A 20,204-nucleotide genomic window follows, 5' to 3' on the forward strand; every position below is an offset into this window, starting at 1 on the left:
TTCTTTTTTTTTTTAAATTTTCTTTTTCCCAGATTGCATATTGATACAATTCTTAATAATCATTTTCTGACATCTTGCAGTCTGTGTTTTCTCCCTCTCTCCAACCCTTCCCCCCACCCCAAAAAGGCAGGCAGCATGACGTAGGTAGAATCTCAGTTCTAAAGCTGCTTCTACATCTTGAAAACATCAACAAAGGGAACAGGCAGAGATGAAACATTCTCCTGGGCTACTCCCAGCTAGAATGTAGCTGCTGCTGCCTTCCTAACACTGCACAAAGACCTCTTATTTCCCTGTTCCTATGGTTTTCGTTGAATAGATCAGTTACATTTTCAGTGTTACTAATTACTGAATTCCTGCAATTTACAGAGCATCTCACCCAATTTCTCCTTGTTTTTCAAATATGCTTAATAATCAGTTGCATGCTTTGAAATTAGTTCCAAAGAACATGAAGGACTCAGACCCTTCTGAATGCTAAACACCTGCTCTATAGCAGCTCCACAAAAGCCTCAACAAAAGGCGGGATGTCTAAATCCTTAGAAATGCCCTCTGGGTCGATACCCAAACTAACATCAAGGAAAGCAACAAAATAACCTGGGCATTGAGAAGGCTCTCTTGGTTGCCTGGTATGAGGAAGATCCACAGTAACCCTTTACTCTGAGGCAGCAGGATATAGGGAATGGAATCAAATTCAGAATGAAATGGGGGGGCCACTAAACCAGTCACATATTAACCTCAAAAAACACAGATCAATACTATGTTTTATTGTATATTTGTTTTGCTAAATATTTCCTACTTACATTTAATCTGAATCTGGCTGCATGTGAGCCATCATGTATTTGACACTTCTGTTATAAAAGACAGAATCTGAGATTGGATTCAGGAGCACTGTTGGCACAAATCCTGCCTCTGACTACTTAGTGGTGTGACCACAGAGCAAGTCACTTAACCCTCTCCTGGCCGCAATTTCCTCATCTGTAAAATGGGAATGTAATGACCACAAGGGCCTACCTCATAGGGTGCTGTGAGACAAAAATACTAATTATTGTGTATGAAGCATTACAAAATGTCAGTTTGGGCAGACTGGTTCTCCAGGCCCTGATTCCTGAGACCTTTGTGTCTTCTTTTGTTCCACTATGAATGACAGCTTAGTTAGACAGGAAAACTACTGAATCCAAGAGGTAGATCTGTGTTCTCTTCTTGGTTGTCACCCATGAGCTATGGTTCTCAGGCAAGTCATCTCTCTGAGAAAATAAGGGGTTTACACTAGATAGTCCCCAACATCCTTTCAAGTTTAAGCATGTTAGGATAATGAAATCTCTTAAGAGGTTACTGCTCCACAAAGCACCTTGGCTGTTGGGTATTCTTTGAAGCTAAATTCAAAGGCAGTCCCTGCTCCCAAGAGGTTTCCAGAAGGATAGATAGGAAAATTTCAAAACTAGTCACACAAATATGGATGTGTACAAATTCAGACATCAGGAGAAATTTTTGTTTCCATATAGCAGGGCAAGAAGTTATTTAAGATGGAGGGGAAGGGAGAGATTGGAAAAAGGATTGGGAACAAGCAAGAGAACAGAAGATATAGGAAGGGATGACATATAGAAAAACAAGCAGAAGCTACATAAAAAGGAATTCTTCCTGCTCCTAAATAGATAGTCCAGCCCCCATGCCAATGAATGTACTTAGAAAAATGTGAGTTCAAGTCTCACCTCTAATTGAAATGTGTTTCCATGGGCAAATCACCAGTAAAATGGGAGGAGTAGCTATAGCGCCTACTTCACAGATCAATATGAGTATAACGAGATTTTATCAATTCCTTGGTAGGGAAAAAGGGTAATTGGGAAGTTAGGAATAGTTCATGAGCTGAGGCAGAGATGCATGTATTATTTGTGGTACCTTGAGTGAGCCATTTAAATTTTCAGGGTTTCAGTTTCTTTTTTTGTATAAAATTAAGTGGTTAACTTGGTCTTTCAGGGGCAGCTACATGGATTCAGGGGACTGAAAACCAGACCCCAAAAACAGGAGGTTGTGGGTTCAATTCTGGCCTCAGACACTTCCTAGCTTAACTCAGGCCTTACCATTCTTCTGCCTTGGAAGCAATAAACAGTATTGATTCTAAGATGGAAGGTAAACTTTTTTTTTTTTAATAAATAAAATAAGGTGGTTGGACAAGGTAACATAAAGGGTCTTTTCTGGAGCTATGATAATACTTGACATAATTTATATACCACTCCAAAGTTCGGAAAGCACTTTATATATGTAGGTTATATGTTTGGGCAATGTAATATAAAAATATAACTGGCTCTCATGTGACATGGATAGACATATATGATATGAAATCTAGCCTACCCAGTAGACATAGAGAGACTACAATTTTCATCTTTATGGAAAGTAGAAGGGCCATACCATCTCTGCCTACTGCCTATTGCAGGGTTAGTGAGACAGGATCCATGGCTGCTGGTTCTGAGTCTCCAAGAGGGAAATTGGGCTAGAATTATTTCTATTCCATATCAAACATCTGTAGCCTGGGGTTATCACCAGGGATTCAGAATAAAAGGTACTGTTCCTGATCATTCAAAAAGTAATGATAACTATTCCCTTCTACTAAATTCTCATTGCACAAAAGACTACACTGAATAATTAGTAAGCTTCTTCATTAAAGTATTATAATCAGCAAACAGAAATTGGAGAAGTTGATAGAGTAGAAGATAAAATATTTAAGAGTAAATGAGCTCTCTGACTAAGAGTGAGGTTAAGATTTCCAATCAAACAAGGAAAAATAGAACGAGCTCACTGAGGAGAGTGCTCTTAGCAGTGTTTAGGGTTACAGGTTCTGTGAATCAAGGAACATAGTGGAGGTTAACTCCCCATGCTTGAGGCTCTAAGATCTCCAGTCCTTCCTTCATGCTTATTTCTTTCAACCACCTCTCTCAAACTCTTCCCTGAAGTCCCTTCACAGGGTCAAGAATCTCATAATTGGGGGTCACATTCCTTCCCACAAAGGAAGCAGAGCACTCTCTGTGTCACAGGGCATATGGGATGTTCCAGGAGAACTAGTGCAAGAGCCTGCCAAGCCCCTTTCAGGCTTTACTTGTGGCTCCAAGAAGCTATAGCAGCCACAACCTAGAAAAACCATTTTGGCATAAGAGCTAAACCAGATTGAGAGTAACCAATTGGTCTCAAACCATTCAGTGAGACAGGGATGTCTACCTGAAGGGTATGAAGCCTTCCTCTGGAAGAATGGGCAGATGAGAACAATGTGTTCCAACAGCCATAAAGGAGGCTAATGCGGCACTGTGGAAGGCTTGGAGCTTGGTCAGACATCAAAGACACCATAATCATCCACTGCATTGTTGTCTTAACTAGTTGTCTTAACATTTGTCTTGTTACTGGACTCTCATGGCTCTGGAAGAGAAAGTGAGGCTGATGACTTTATACAACTCTGCCTCACTTAAATTCAGTTTACATAGAAGTCAAGACATCACCTCATAATGTCATGATCTTTTTTGAAAGAAAAAACAAACAACAGGACTGTTCTCCAAGGAACTGCCCAGCCCACATGGGCATGTATGGAGGAGTTACATAAACATTATTTCATCTGATCCTTGCAACAATTCTATATGGTTTATAACTGAACATAGGATATCCTGGTCTTCAGTTTAAAACTCCACCAAGACTTTTGGGACATCCTGTTTTACTCCCATTTTACTGTTGAAGAAATAAGCATAGAAAGATTAATTAAGAGGAGGTAGTTATATAATGAAAAGAATGAAAATTCTGGAATTAGAGGCCATATGTTTAAATTCTGCCTCATGTCCCTCCCCTACATTTTTGCTTCTAAATACATCGATTTCCTTCAACCATTCTTATGCAGACATTAGGACTTTTCACTATCCCCTGCCTTCCTCTAGTCATTCTAGCTCAGAGCTAATGACAATTGTTTTACATAGAGCAAAAACCATTTTTTATTTTATTTGTTTGGTGGTGGTAGTGGTGGGGATTAGGAAGGAGTGAGTTCAATGTGGATTAGGGCATAAAAGTCCTCCTGTCCTCTTCCTAAAGGTTCCTATCTTCTAGCACATTGAGCCCAGGGGCCTAGGCTCCTCCTGTCAGTGGCCATCTCCTTGAAGAAGTGCTGTAGCAACTCTAGGGGACAAACAACTGACCATGCCTGTAATTAGGTGCTCCTGACCTCTCAAACTCAGAAGATTGCCTCCAGTGCAGGAAACATCTGTCTCTGGGATCACTGATAAATTACCCATGCTTCGGAAAGAAACAGGAAGTCAAAGAAGCAATCGCAAACCTAGACTTGAGTTCATCTAGCTAAGGCCCTGCCCTAGATGTCAATGTGAACCATGTGAATGGTGTCCATTTCTGGTAGAGTGAAAGGGTTATATGAACCACATCTTGGAGACAGAAAGGAAAAGAACACCAGAGGTCATAGTCACTCTTTTGAAGTCTGTTGAGGCAAAGAATTGGAAGTTGAGGGGATGTCCATCAATTGGGGAATGTCTGAACATTGTGGGATATAATGGTAATGGAATACTATTGTGCTCTAAGAAGTGATGAGCAAGAGATTTCAGAAAAAGCTGAAAAGGTCTGAGGGAACTGATGCAGAGCGAAATAAGCAGACCTGGGAGAACATTGTACACGATAACAGCAATATGGGATGATGATTATCTGTGAAAACTTGGCTTCTCTCAGCAATGCAATGATCTGGGACAGTCCTAAAAGACTTATGACTGGGAATGCTCTCTACCTCCAGGGAAAGAACTGTTGGAGTCATCTTTCACCTCAGTGTATTTATGGTTTTATTTGGGGGTTTTAGTTATGTATGAGTTTGCTCTTACAACAGTGACCAATATGGAAGTGTGTTTTGCATGACATGACAATAAAAATAGAATTAAAAAAAAAGACTACTGAATAGCTAGCTCTTCCTGGCTCAGTTGCCATTGCTCTTGAATGCAGCTTCCCTAGCCCCTACCCCGAGTCATGAAGCAGAGATAGGGAATCTTGCACTACCTAGGCCAGTGATGGGCAACCTTTTGAGCTTGGTGTGTCAAAATTTGCCAAAAAAAAAGCATAACTCGGGTGGTGTGTCACTTCGAGAAAAAACCATAATTTTGTGACATTTATAGTCTAAATAACAAAAATGTATCATTGTAATATATAACTGTATTTAATAAACCAAAATAGGTAAATTATTTTGTCATTTATAGAGCACAGAGTGTCTACACTACACTACAGCAAATGTTTCATCCTTGGCATGCAGCCCCATACTTCTCTGTATGCGGCCGCGTGTCATCGAAAATGGCTACGCGCATCAGTGCTGGCACACATATCATAGGTTTGCCATCACCAACATAGACACTACCCATTTGGAACTGAGTACATTTCCTTGGAAGTGGCCAGGGAGCTCATACTCAACATTCAAAGGGTGGTGCTCGAGACACATCAGTCTAGGGAGCTGTGCTGTTTAAATCATTAACACTAGTAAATACTTTAGCTATTGACAGTTGAGCAAAAATGGGGGAGGGTGTTGTCATGCCACCATGAGTGAAGAAAGTGGTCCCACTTAAGGAGAAATGGGAAACCGCTCCTCCCAAAAGCATCCACTTGCTATGTAATTTGGCCAAGGCCAGTCAAAAAATTTCATGTGCCACCTTTGTCTCAAAATTAGACAATTGGTCAGGTGAATCCAAACTTTTTTGGACTTTCCTATGATGTTGCTGCTCTCTGGTGGTGAATTGGCATTCAGCTTCCTGGATGCAACCTTTCTCTAGTTCTCTGTCCCCATTTGGGGTTTTCTTGGCAGACAATGGGGTGATTTGCCATTTCCTTCTCCAGCTCATTTTACAGATGAGGAAACTAAGGCAGAGTTAAATGACTTGCTAGCATCTGAGGTCACATTTAAACTCCAGGCCCAGCCACCTAGCTGCTGTCTCCCTTACCTTTTGAGCTTGGTGTGTCAAAATTCGCCAAAAACCTGAGCATAACACTGGTGGTGTGTCACTTCAAGAAAAAAAAAACATAATTTCATGATATTTATAGTTTAAATAACAAAAATGTATGGTTGTAATATATAACTATATTTAATAAACCAAAATAGGTAAATATAGGTAGAATTGTCATCTATAGTGCTGTAAGAATTAAAATTTTTACTTATTATAGCTATATATTAAATTTATGTGGCCGCCAGGAATCAACAATTCAGGTTGATTCCGTAATTAAATCAGACCCAAGTCAGCATCAGGTTGAGGAGTTTATTTACAATCAGGTAGGTAAGGGTAGGAATAAAGAGAAGAGGGAGGTTAGAAGTCTAAATAAATGAAGCTGTAAGCCACAAGGCCCAACAGCCAGATAGGCAGAGTTTAGAATTGGCCCAGCTAGGCCAAGGAAGCCAGCCTAACTTACCCACGTGACAATACAGAGTGTAAGCTGTCTGTGGTCTCAGGAGATGCTTCTTCTTCCAGTTGGAGAGGGCAACTGCCCCCACAGGAAGTTCACTCCTTACTTAAAGAGATCGTGTCTTTCATCACTTCCTGTGGTCCACCTCTAATTCAAATGGACAAATGGCAGTTTCTATATTGATTTGGACTGCCCAAAGGGCAGTCCCTTATTCTTGATTTGTTACTTATTGTCACCTGTGGGTAACTCATCTCCCCTCCCCACTAAGGGAGGTGGGAGTGACATCATTAGCATGCCTGGGTTGAGTAGATTTTTGACTATTAATGGGATCTGGCTAATTCTATTTACACAGTGCACAGAATGTCTACACTATACTACACTACAGCAAATGTTTCATCCTTGGCATGCAGCCCCATACTTTTCTGTATGCGGCCGCATGCAGTCACGTGTCATTGAAAATGGCTGCATGTCAGTGCTGACACATGTCATAGGTTTGCCATCACCATGCTAGATTCAAGTCTCCAATGAGACAATCTGCTCCAAGTAAAGGAATTCCCATCTTGCAAACAATGTGACTCCCCGGTAGGACTGTTGCAAAGCCTTGTTGTTTGGCTTAGTTCCTGAAAAGGTTGGCATTCTGTAGTCATTCATTTTTCTCACATTCACCCATGCTTTGTAACTTCAACTCCTAGGCCCAGCTTCCTCTTCTTTTTCTGCTTTCCTTTTACTGCTTCTTCCTTCTAGTTTCTTCTCTAAACTCCTAATGCCTTCAATCCATGATACTGCATAAGCAAATAACCCCAGTAGTCTTTACATAATCTTACCATAGTCTCCAAAAAGTTATGTGGTTTTATGATTTTGAGGTCATAACCTTTAGAACTATAAAAAACTAGTCACATGCAAATGAGCTGATGGGCCACAATGTCTATGGCTTGAATAGGAGAAACTTTGCTCAGAGTCCTAGAAAAAAAACCAAAGGAGCTTGACAGTTCTGCTCAAGGGAAATACTTTTCACTGAAAGAGCATAACACTTTCCAAGTACCTTCTAAGGACTGCTATAAGGACTGCTATGTGTACTAAAAGAGTTTGTCCAAGATTAGCAGAAAATTCTAATTCTGCCCAAGAAATGATTTACATTATAGACTCTTCTCTAAAAAGATCCAAGGCATCAAGGCCAGCTGTCTAGTCCCAGATTGCTCCAGGTATAGGGGGTATGTACTTTTGAGTATTTTCCTTCAAGGTTTCTGAAGTGTATGCCAATTCTTGCCTACAAACTATTCTTATTGGAGATTTGGGATGGGCTTTTACATTTTGATTATTCCTGTTCTTATTTTATAGTAAGGAAAAGTTATGTTTAATATTACTTTTGCCTTATCATTTCGTAAATGTTTTATGTTCAAGAGTTAATGATCACTTAACTCCCATCGCCTAGTCCTTCCCACTTTTCTGAATTGGAACTAATACAAAGTATAAAGGGTTTAAAAAAAAGTTAATGTCATGTCTGCATATGTATAACCTGAATTAAATTGCTTACAGGAGGCAGCTGGGTAGGTCAATGGATTGAGAGCCAGGCCTAGAGATGGGAGGTCCTAGGTTCAAATCTGGCCTCAGACACTTCCCAGCTGTGTGACCCTGGGCAAGTCATTTGACACCCACTGCCTAGCCTTTATCACTCTTCTGCCTTGGAGCCAATACACAGTATTGACTCCAAGATGGAAGGTAAGGGTTAAAAAAAAAATTGCTTACAAGGTTTATTGCATTATTGACTAAATTTAATGTATATGTTCCTTCCAAGTAATTAATTCATAACACCTCTCCTATATAGCCACCTTCCCTCTTCTGACACAGCCACCATCCTGATGCAAGCCTTCACCATCTCAAGTTTGGCTACTAAAATTGTCTCTGCATTGGTCTCCCTTGTCTCATTTCTCCCACTTCGGTCCACCCTCCAACTTTGGAATCAAATAGATCTTCCTAAGGTGAAAGGATGACAGTATCATTAACTTCCTTCCTTCCTTCTGTTTAATAAACTCCATCTTGACTCCCTAATACTTCTAAGATCAAATATAAAACCTTGTTTGGACCTTAAAGCCCTTCATAAATGTGGCCATCTCCTACCTTTCTAGTCCTCTTAAGCAAATTCCCCTCCACATCCTGTGACACTGACCCCTTGCTGTTTCTCCCATAGGATACTCTCCTGGGCAATTTTACTGATAGTTCCCCATGAGTGGCATTCTCTCGTACCTTGTACCTTGTCTCTGCCTCCTGGCCTTCCTCAAGTCTCAATTATGAGAAGCCTTTCCATATACCCCCTAAGGGCTAATGCTTTCCCTCTGATGTAACCTGTCATATATATATTTATATATGTATCATATATATTAATATATAATATATATAGCTTACATATGGTTGTTTGCATAGTCTGTACAATTAGACGGCGAACTGTGAACTCCCTTGGGAGAAGGGATTTTTTTTGTCTTTCTGTGTATCTCAGAGTGCATGGCACAGAGCCTGGCACACAGTAGGCATGCAAGATAACTAACTGCTTAGTATCTGCCTAACATATAGTAAATGCTTAATGAATGCTTATAATCTAATCTAATTGGATCTAATTGGACTTCAACATTTGGGGGTTGAGAAGTCAATGAGGAAACCTGGGTCCCTAAGAAGGAATGAAGTCGGTGAGAGGGCTGACATTACCAGCAATCAAACCTCAAAGTTTTTCCTCTCCCAGACATCCAGGTCAAGACCATTCCGGCCCGCCCCGGTTACGTAGGCGGTCTGGGGGCGTGGCTAGGCAGCCTACTCGGCTCAGGCAGTGCAAAAGCTGCCTCTTTGGGGTCCTGACGGCGGCGCTAACGCTGTAGCTCTAGGGAAGATGGCGGCGCCCTGGTGGAGAGTAGCACTGTATGGAACGCGGAGCAGCCGCGGCTTCAGCACCGCGGGTGAGGGGCTAGGGCAGGGAAGGGAGGGAACGTGACAACGCCAGGGTTGGGGGTCGGAGTCGCGTCCACTGGGCTGGAGCTAGTCCTTCTGCCAATGACTTCCTGGTTCTCCTCGCCCGCAGCCGTCCTGAGTCGCCGGTCAGCCCCGCTGGGACCCATGCCCAACGAGGACATCGATGTGAGCTCGCTGGAGAGCCTGGAGAAGTATCGCAGCTTCGACCGCTACCAGCGCCGCGCAGAGAACGAGGCGAAGGGTCCACACTGGTGGAAGAGCTACCGTGACTACTTCCGGAAGCCCTCAGGTGCGCGACAGCGCCTCGGGATCTTCTCTCTATCCTCGCGAGACTGGACCGGGCCCCGCCCTCACCCTGTCCCCTGTCCCTCAACCCTAAATGGAGAGCTGGATATTATGGTTTCCAGCCCCGCCTCATTTTACTTAGGTGGAAACTTGAGCCCTTCCTGGAAAGGTGAAAGGATTCTCGCTAGGGTACCCAGATAGTGTTATTTTTCCTGAAAAAAAAAAATGGAGATGATAATCTTATCTCATCCCTCTGGCCTCTCAGTTTCCTTATCTGCAAAATGGGGATGATAATAAGTATCAAAGCTACTATTTATATAGCGCTCACTTTGTCCTAGGTCCTGTGCTAAACACCTTCAATTCCTCACAGACTTAACAGGGGTTAAATGACGTGTATTGTCAGAGGGAGTACCCAAATCAAGGATGTGAAAATCAAATGAGTGAATGTAAAGCATGCTACACACCTCAAAGCACTGTTATCAATTTCATTTCCTACTGTTCTACTTATACTTATTATAACTACTCTTGGATATAATGATAAATGTAGGAACCAAAGTTTCTTGCTCTTTCCTAGCTATGATTCTAAACAAATCATTTTGTTTCTCTGAGCCTCAGTTTCTCCTTTTGTAAAATGGGGAGAATTTTTGTACTGCTTTACTCCGAGTGGAATATCCTAGATAACATTGAGTGTTAGTGAACCCACCATAGTTTTTCTAGCAAGTAAGAACCGAGGAAACAGAGTGGGAGTGATCCCCCAGGGGTGGGGCTTGGTAAGATGTGGGTTGGCCAGAAAATCTGGGAGCAAAGAATTTGAGAGAAAATAAAACAGAATTGAATTAATTAATTAATAGGATTGAGAAGAGAATAAATAATAGGATTGAGAAGGAAGGGAGTGATAGCTTGCCTAGAACAGGTCTAAAAAGTGGAGGGTTTGGAGGTCCCTATGACAGTACAGAGTGCAGGGCTAAGTAAAGTGGGGCAAATCCCTCACATTCTAAAGGCCTGGGAACATACTGATGTGTTGACAGATTTGAGAGTGTGGTGAGAAGGAAGTAGAGATTTAGGAGATATAAAGTGTAGAGAGAGATGGAGTGATAATGGTCAGATAAAGCAGTTTCAGCATGATGGAATTGGTCCAAATGGAACTGGGTTACAGAAACACTAAGCATATGACCCTCCCTGTGAGGCAGAGATAGGTTGATGGGCATTGAGTAGATTGAAGAACCAGAAGTTAGGATGCTTGAGAGAACACCATACATGATGATGTCTCCTAGTATGAGGTCAGGAGTTGGTGAAGAGAGTGAGCAGGCTGTGGAACTCATGAGGAAAGAAGGGAAAATAACGGAAGGTGACAAACCCCCAAGATCTGGCTTGGATAAAGTGAACTTCAAAGGGGAAAAAGTTGTTGAGTGCTGGGGGAAGAGGCAATAGAAATACAGGTATCCCTTCCACATCACAGGAGTTAAGAGCATGGAGCCCTCAGTCCTGAAAAGACAATGAAAAAATTTTGGCCCTTCCTTCATACCACAGAAAAAGTGAATTTTTTTCTTTTTATTTTATGGGGTTTTGACAGTACCTTATTGTAAATTTTAGGTTAAGTTTTCATTTCTGAGTTTCCAAACTTTTTCTGTGTTATCTGCTGGCCTTTGTGTATCATCTTCAGCTTCCTCAAAACTCCCCAAAATTCCCATTTAATTTCTTATGCTGATTTTATATATATATATATATACCACAATGGAGAAAATTGTGATTTGGAAGGGATAACTGTAGAAACACTATTGGAAAAAAATGGCCAGAGATGCAGTGTCAATTAGAAATTAGAAGGATTTAAAATGCTAAATGAAATATACATTATTAAACATAGCCAGTGTGGGTATTTGTTTTCTAGGACTATGCATATTTGTCATGGAAGGGGATTTCTTTTTCTTTTTTTCTTTTTTTTTTCTGTTTTTCAGTTGTGGAGCAGTATAAGGGCATATACATATGTATATATGTACATATATATGTACATATATAAGCACTTGTTTATAAAAAGAAAAAAAATTTTTAAGAAAATAGAGGAAATATGAAAGGAAGAGGAGTAGAGGAGATCCTAAATTTGAAATCAGGAAGACTTAGGTTCAAATCTGTTCTGTGCACATGAAGGGAATGGGAATTCCAAAAGGTCCAATGAAAGGGACTAGAGTGGATGGTGGGTTGGCTTGAGATAGATGAGGTTGAGAGAGGTGATGATAAAGGCTGTCTGCTGGGGTAGTTTATTCTCAGGGAGTCAACAATTCAGAACACTGGCTTTAGGAAAGTAAAAAGGCCTAGGAGTTTGCTGCCAGCAATAGGGGAAGAGTTCAGGCACAGTAGCAGTAGATGAGAGCAGCTCTAGTGATGATGGCATGGGAATAGTCATTCTCTGTCTTGGGTCTACTTCAGTCTTCTTCCCCTAGGCTTCACAGCTTATTCAGCCATTCCCTTGTCTGGGAGCATACCCATTTCTTTCTGTTCTTTACTGCTCCAATAAGTGCTGTTGTAATTATTTATCTAAAAATTGAAAGATATCTTGTGTTTTTCATCAACTTTTGGGGGGCATTGTCTTTTCTACTTTACCCATACTGCTTCCTCATTTCCACCATTTAAGGAAAGATAGCCCCTTTGCTGGAAATGTTGTCTGTCATTTTCATTCATACACAACTCCCATATAATTTCTTCTTATGTCCCTGCTTGGGTTGCACAACCTCTGCCAACATCTTTATTGTAACAAACAAAGGAGATCAGAACTGGGTCAACTCTAGGAACTCATCTAGTCCAACACCCTCATTTTACAGAGAAGTAAATTGTTTAATCTAGGCCAGACCCATTAACAGTAACTGACTTTAAATTTTGAGCAAGCCCCCTCCCTAGGCTTCAGTAAAATGATAGAGTTGGGCTAGATAATCTTGAAGATCACTCTCATTTAGAAGCACATACAAGAAAAATAAAGTTATAAAATTATGCTTTAGCCTGCCCTCAGAGTTCATCAGTTCTTTCTTAGAGGTGGATAGGAAGTGAATAGCATTTTTCATCATGGGTCCTATGGAATTGTCTTAGACCATTGTCTTATTCAAAGTGGCAGGACTTTGACAGTTGAATACTGACAGTATCATTATTATATATAGTGTTCTGGTTCTGCTCACTTCCATTGGAATCATTCAACTAAGTCTTCTCAGGTTTTTCTGAAACCATCAAAATACTTTTAAGACTTTAACATTATTTTTCAATCATGTGTAAAAACATTTTAATCCAAAAAGATTTGAAATTGTGCCAGGCTTGATCTAATCTAGACTCTCATGGACCTACCTTCCACCCAGATCCCGAAGACAAAATAGACATTGGATTTCCTCTCCAAAAGACAACCCAAAGGCAACAACAGGTCCTTGAAAGAAAGAAAATCCTTCAGGAGAACCGGGCTAGGATGGAGAAGAGTGCCCACTTCCATGACAGTGAGTGTGATTGCAGATATTGGGGATAATATAGGGCAAGATGAGCCCAGCTGTCTGGGATGGCCTATTCATGTACTTCTCTGATTTATACAGTTTCTATCCCACTGGAGGAAGTTAAAGCTGATTGGGAAAAGACCGCTGGCCCTTACCACAAGAAGCGCCTGGCTGAGTACTATGGCCTCTACCAAGACTTGTTCGTGGGTGCCACATTTGTGCCCTGGGTCCCATTGAATGTTGCCTACAATCTGGGAGAAGAACTGATGATGCCTGTGTTCCAGGGGAATGAGGTTACCCCAACTGAGGTAACCTGTCACCCTCCCATATACACATATGCCTTTCCTATGTCCTGTTTAAGTCCCAGCACAAAGGGCAATAAGGTGGCTGGGTAGATACAGAGCCAGGCCTGGAGACAGAAGGACCTGGGTTTAAATCTGGCCTCAGACCCTTCCTAGCTCTGTGACCCTGAGTAAGTCACTTAATCCCAATTGCCTAGCTCTTACCGCTCTTCTGCCTTGGAACTGATACTTAATATTGATTTTAAGATAGAAAGTAAGGGCATAAAAAAAAAATCTTATAATTCTGACTTATAATTCACCTCTTTGGTTTCTTCTTGCCTCTCTGTGATAGATTGGTTCCTATAGAGCTATAGTTTTTGCTCTGGGCTGCCTTTATTCTTGGGTCCAACTGTAGCCTCTTTCTGCCTTCTCTCTTTGTCAGGCTGCTAATCCCCCAGAGGTGACATATGAAGCAGAAAAGGGCTCCCTGTGGACTTTGCTGCTCACCAACTTGGGTATGTGCCTTTGGCAAGACGGCCTCTTGTCCTTCCTTTCTTTCCTGGGCTTCTCGTATCATTGAACTACCCTGCAAACCAAAGCCTAAGAAGTGAAGGAGAGACAGTCTAACACCTGGAATTGTGCAGGCTGGAAGGTCCACTCTTACAGAGCATCAGACCCCATATCCATTCTCTGCCCCATGGTAAATGGGTTCTTTTTGTATGCAGATGGACACTTACAGGAACAGGATGCTGAATACATCCACTGGCTGGTGTAAGTATAAGTGGGCAGGGTTTGGGAGGCATTGAAGAGAGATGGGGAAAGAAGGGTATGGTAGAGGGAGGGAAATTTCAGCAGGATTCTGAATCAAGGGGGTTGTGGGGCTAGGTGGCTCAATGGATAGAGATCCAAGCTTAGAGATGGGAGATCCTGGGTTCAAATATGGCCTCAGACACTTTCTAGCTATGTGACCCTGGGCAAATCATTTAGCCCCCATTACCTAACTCTTATCATTCTTCTGCCTTGGAATCGGTGCATAGTATTGACTCCAAGAAAGAATGCAGGGGAAAATCCAGCTTGGTAAGTAAACTTCTATAGAAGGGTAAGTCAGTGTCCAGGCCATGGATGTAGTTACTTTGGGGAAAATAAGGGGCATATGCACGTGCCTCACACCTCTGTTCCTGCAGGTAGTCTGGAAGAAGGTGGCATAAAGATGGGGTGATATGCCACCTCCTACAGTTGTAGCATTGGGGAGGGGTTACATTTAAACAACATAATTTCCTTCCCAACCAGGACCAACATCCCAGGCAATGATGTGTCTGCAGGACAAGAGATGTGCCACTACCTCCCACCGTTCCCATCCAAAGGGACTGGTTTTCACCGTTTTACTTTCCTCCTGTTCAAGCAGCACCATCCTATTGACTTTTCTAGAGATGCCCGTCCCACACCTTGGTAATTTCTCCTCAAAGGCTTCACCCTGGGTGTCTGCAGAATGGTTGAACCTTGTTCTTAAGGAGCTCTGAGTTTTCTGAAATTTGACTTGTGATTGGAGGAATGGGGAATGTGCTGGACAAAACTGCAAAATTTTTCTAGAGTAGATTCTGGGAAAGGATGAGGCATCTTTGAGGCCACTCATACCTTTTCATCTTCTCTCTATAGTTACCATCTTGCTATGAGAACATTCCGCACATTTGACTTCTATAAGAAGCACCAGGATTCCATGACCCCAACTGGTCTAGCCTTCTTCCAGTGCCGCTGGGATGACTCTGTCACCCACATCTATCACCACCTGCTCAGTAAGTGGGACAGGGTGGAGTCAAGGCTTTCTCTGTCCATTGGAAGGGCCATTGGGGACCATATGGCTATCTAGCTTACACAAGCAAGCCCATGACCTCTATTCTGAGCCCTGTCATCACATAGTAGTGTAAGAAGTAAAAAGGGGTTTTAATTGGGTGAATATTAAAAGGTTGGTCACCAGGGAATTGAATAATTATCAATCCCCAATTAAGGAATAATCTCAAGTCAAAATAACTTTTATGGAAGTTTATTTACAAATGAGGAGAGGAAGAAGAAATAAGGAAATAAAAGACAGGATAAGATAGGATAAGTAATCTAACACACTAGGTAATTTGCTCCCATCCCCTAGTTTAACCCAGATGGATCTAATTAACCCTCAGTCAAGAAAGATGTGGCCTTGAGCTCAAGGCCGGAAAGTCAGAGGCCCGGAGGGCCCCAGAGGTGAATGAAGCAAAAGCTTCAGTCACAGAGTTCTTTGAAAGGGAAGTTCCTTAAGACAAGTTCAGGAAGATTCAGTCTTTACACTCACCATATGGAATTCCAAAGAAAAGATTTTAGAATAGTCTTATCAAGTCTCAGGGTCCCAGCTCCAGAGCTCATCCAAGTCCCAGCCACAAACCAGAAGAGCCACACTGAGCTCACTCAACTTTCTTTTAAAGGGGCTTCTTTTGTGTCACTTCCTGTGCCTTCCTCTTAGTTTACGTGTCCAATCACAACAGGCGCTTTTCTTAGGTCTGCTCAGGAGGCAGTCAGTAAATTCTGATTTGTCACTCACTGTAGCACAGGTGGGTTACAGACCACCCAACTTGTGAGTTAAGTGGAGTTGTTTACACTTTTGGTGATTAGATTTGGGGCAAGGTAGATTTAATCTCATTATCACAGTAGGAACTAGGAGGAAATCTGGATGTGTGGTAGGATGCTTTCTCTGGGGAAGCTTAGGACTTGGGGAAAGCATTCACCTGAGCCTCTTCATTCATTTTGCAGACATGCGGGAGCCAGTGTTTGAGTTTGTACGCCCACCCCCTTACCATCCCATACAAAAGAAGTTCCCTCATGGGCAACCACTGCGATATTTGGATCGATACCGAGACAGCCATGAACCCAGCTATGGCATCTACTGAAGGATTGGGTCACCCAAAGTGTACAGGGTACCCGAAGGGGACTAGCAACAGAGCTGAGATATCCCCTTAGAGCTACCCTGGCCCGTCCAATTCATCTTTCAAGAACAATAATAGGTTAGAGGCTCCCAGACATCCACTCCCTGGAAGCTCTTCCCTGAGGCTATTATTCTGCCAGTGGATTTCTATCCACATGGTTTGGGAGCAAGAAGGGTATCAAGATCAGAGAATGTGAGTCAAGGTGATTTCAGATATGCAACATGGTATAATAGATAGCTGACCTTAAAGTCAGGATATGATTCAAGTCCCATGCACTGGATGTGTGATGCTAGCTTCTCAGTGTTCCAGAACATACTCTTTTTGTCCCCGTATATTTTTATTTATTTCATTAAATATTTCTCAATTACATGTAAAATTTTTTAACCTTTTATTTTAAACCTTTACCTCCCATCTTAGAATCAATACTGTGTATTGGTTCTAAGGCAAAAGATTGGTAAAGGCTAGGCAGTGGGGTTAAGTACTTGTCCAGGGTCACACAGCTAGAAAGAGTCTGAGATTAGATTTGAACCCAGGACCTCCCATCTCTAGGCCTGGCTCTCAATCCACTAAGCTACCTAGCTGCCCCAAACCTTTTTTTTTTTTTTTTTAAATTCCAAATTCTCTTCCTCCTCCCTTCTAGTGAAGACAAGCCATTTTATATAGATTATACATGTGGAGTAATGCAAAATATTTCCATATTGTCCATGTTGCTAAGGAAAACACATCAAAAAACAAACAAGAAAAAAAATTTTTTAACTCTGCTTCAATCTGTATTTAGAATTCCAGGGGCAGCTGGGTAGCTCAGTGGAGTGAGAGTCAGGCCTAGAGATAGGAGGTCCTAGGTTCAAACCCGGCCTCAGCCACTTCCCAGCTGTGTGACCCTGGGCAAGTCACTTGACCCCCATTGCCCACCCTTACCAACCTTCCACCTATGAGACAATACACCGAAGTACAAGGGTTTAAAAAAAAAAAAAAAAATTCCATTGGTTCTTTCTCTGGAGGTGAATAGCATTTTTTGTCATGAGTCCTTTGGAATTGTCTTGATCATCATGCAATATTGCTGCTAACTGTGTATAAGTTCTGGTTCTGCTCACATCACTGCATCAGTTCACATAAATCATCCCAGGTTTTTCTGAAACCCTCTTGCTTGTCATTTCTTGTCACACAATAGTAATTCATCACAATCATATATTATAACTTGTTCAGCCATTCCCCAATGGATGAACATCCCCTCAATTTCCAGTTCTTTGCCACCACAAAAAAGAGCAGCAGTAAATATTGTATATATAGGTACTTTTCCTTTAAGAAAAACCTTACCTTTTGTCCTAATAACAATTCTAAGACAAAAGGGCAAGGGCCAGGCAAATGGGGTTAACTGACTTGCCTAGAATCACACAGCTAGGAAGTTTCTTAGGTCAGATTTGAACTCCCCTCCCTAGGTCTGGCACTCAGTCCATTGAGCCATCTACCTGCCCCACAGTGGTTTAGATTTTCAGTGAGCCTAGTGAACCCTTCCTTCAAATTATATTCTTATAATAGTAACCTTTAGCTTTATAAGTAGATTGTGCCAAAGGTAAACCAAAAAAGGATATCATGAGTGTGATTGTTCAGTTTACAACAGAGGCAAATTCTAAAGAGAAGGAAAAGAGCCTCTTTCTCTTTGCCTGGAAAATTGACAAGAAAAGGAGTTTTTTCCAAAGAAAGTTAAATGCTTCAAATAAGTTAAAAAAAATTTTTTTTGCATCAATATTCATCAGTGATACTAGTTTATATATATATCATTTACAAGTTCTCTCTGTGGCAGCTACATGCTTAGGGCAGCAGGAATGTGGGCTTACTTAGTAAAGCCTAACCTGCACCTCAAATCCCTGACTATCTCTTTTGTATTTCTATAAACACAGGTAACTGAAAAGTGATCCTGGGGTATGTAGGTAGCACAGAGGGCCAAGCTTCAAATCAGGAAGACCTGGGTTCAAATCTAGCTTCAGACAATCCCTGGGCAAGTCACTTAACCCCATTTGCCTAGCCCTTGCCCTTCTGTCTTAGAGTTGTTACTAGGACAGAAAATATGGTTTAAAATAAACAAGAGTGGGGCAGCTGAGTAGCTCAGTGGATTGAGAGTCAGGCCTAGAGATAGGAGGTTCAAATCTGGCCTCAGACACTTCCCAGCTGTGTGACCCTGGGCAAGTCACTTGACCCCCATTGCCCACCCTTACCACTCTTCCACCTATAAGTCAATACACAGAAGTTAAGGGTTTAAAAAAAAAAATAAACAAGAGTGATCCTAAGAAGGGCATGTCATAATCTAGCAGCTACCTAGTGAGCTCAAGTTTAAAAATTTCAGAGTCAGCTACTGACAGAAGGAGGTGATTTCTACAACTGCAATGCTTCTTAAAGAAGAAGAGCACCTCACTAGGAAGATTCTGTTGCCAAAAAGCTAAAGCCTTTGATTGCCGGGAGATCTGGATTTGTGAATTGCATAGGAAGAAGAGAAAATGAGATACTTGCTCAGCAGTACTAAAAAATGCTTTATGTTTAAAATATTTGTTAGTGCATATATAGGGAAACTAACTGACTTTTCCATCAGGATCTAAGCACAGAAAACAGGCCCAATAATGATTAAATTAACTAAAATGTCTGATATTCCTTTTTAAAGTAGTAATAAATTCCTTGTCAGAGTTAGGGCCTGGCGCTGAATAATGGTTGGCCATGCCTCTGGTTAGTTCTTAAAAGACAACTGAAAAGGGCATCAAAGTGGCTCATTGAATAGAGAGCCAGACCTGTAGAATCTAGCCAGTCCTGGTTTCAAATCTGACCTCAAACACTTCCTATCTGTGTGATCTTGGGCAAGTCACCTAACTCCAATTGCCTAGTCCTTACCACTCTTGATAGCTGGTATTGATTCTAAAGAAGATGAGTATTAAAAAAAAAAGTTGGAATAATACAAGAAAATGCTCTCTGCTTTCAGAAAAAAAAACTAACGGAGTCTGAATACAAAGCAAAACATACTTTAAAATTTTTCTTTATTGTTATTGGTTTTGACTTTGATTCTGGGGAGGTGGAGGAGTGGTGTAGTCTATGTTCTTTTTTGCAAGATGGCTAGTATGGAAATGTGTTTTCCATGGCTGAACATTTTAATTTGTAGTAAAGTATTTTCCTTTTCAAGGAAAGGGGAGGAGAAGAAAGAGGGAATTTGGAACTAAGAAATTGTAAAAAAAAAAAAAAAAAAGTTAAAAAGTGTTATTAATTGTAATTGAGAAAAATAAGATTAAAACATTTTATTTTTTGTTGGTTTTTTTTTAAACCCTTAACTTCTGTGTATTGGCTCCTAGGTGGAAGAGTGGTAAGGGTGGGCAATGGGGGTCAAGTGACTTGCCCAGGGTCATATAGCTGGGAAGTGTCTGAGGCCAGATTTGAACTTAGGACCTCCTGTCTCTAGGCCCGACTCTCAATCCACTGAGCTACCCAGCTGCCCCCAGATTAAAACATTTTAAAGAAAAAGGCATTTGAGCAGTTGAGAAAAAAAGACAGTTCAGAAATGGGAGCTGTGTCTAGTCTGACCCTGTGGAAGCAAAAGGTAGGCATTTTTTTCATATTAGCTAGCAGTGAGGTTGTAAATGCTTTTAGAAGTGTATGGGGGTAGCTAGGTGGCTCAGTGGATTGAAAACCAGACCTAGAGAAGAGAGGACCACAGACACTTCCTAGTCGTGTGACCTTGGGCAAGTCATTTAACCCCCATTGCCTAGCCCTTACTACTCTTCTGCCTTAGTACTGATTCCAAGACTGAAGGTAAGAGTTGTTTTTGTTTTTGTTTTAATTAGCTATCACCAATAAAAGACATTTTGGAATGGTTAAGCAAG

At 41.5% G+C, this 20,204-nt stretch overlaps 1 protein-coding gene across 1 annotated transcript; it reads left to right on the forward strand.

The window, feature by feature from the left end:
- Positions 1 to 9,214: 9,214 nt before the first annotated feature.
- Positions 9,215 to 16,720, forward strand: MRPL38 (mitochondrial ribosomal protein L38). Its single transcript, XM_044671772.1, has 9 exons — positions 9,215 to 9,350; positions 9,473 to 9,652; positions 12,987 to 13,118; positions 13,212 to 13,420; positions 13,836 to 13,908; positions 14,119 to 14,164; positions 14,684 to 14,842; positions 15,050 to 15,186; positions 16,172 to 16,720. Exons 1-9 carry the CDS (start codon positions 9,284 to 9,286, stop codon positions 16,306 to 16,308), a joined length of 1,140 nt encoding a protein of 379 aa, XP_044527707.1. The 5' UTR covers positions 9,215 to 9,283; the 3' UTR covers positions 16,309 to 16,720.
- Positions 16,721 to 20,204: the final 3,484 nt, after the last annotated feature.

The sequence above is a fragment of the Gracilinanus agilis genome, chromosome 4 (assembly GCF_016433145.1).
Source record: "Gracilinanus agilis isolate LMUSP501 chromosome 4, AgileGrace, whole genome shotgun sequence".
NCBI classification, from domain to species: Eukaryota; Metazoa; Chordata; class Mammalia; order Didelphimorphia; family Didelphidae; genus Gracilinanus; species Gracilinanus agilis.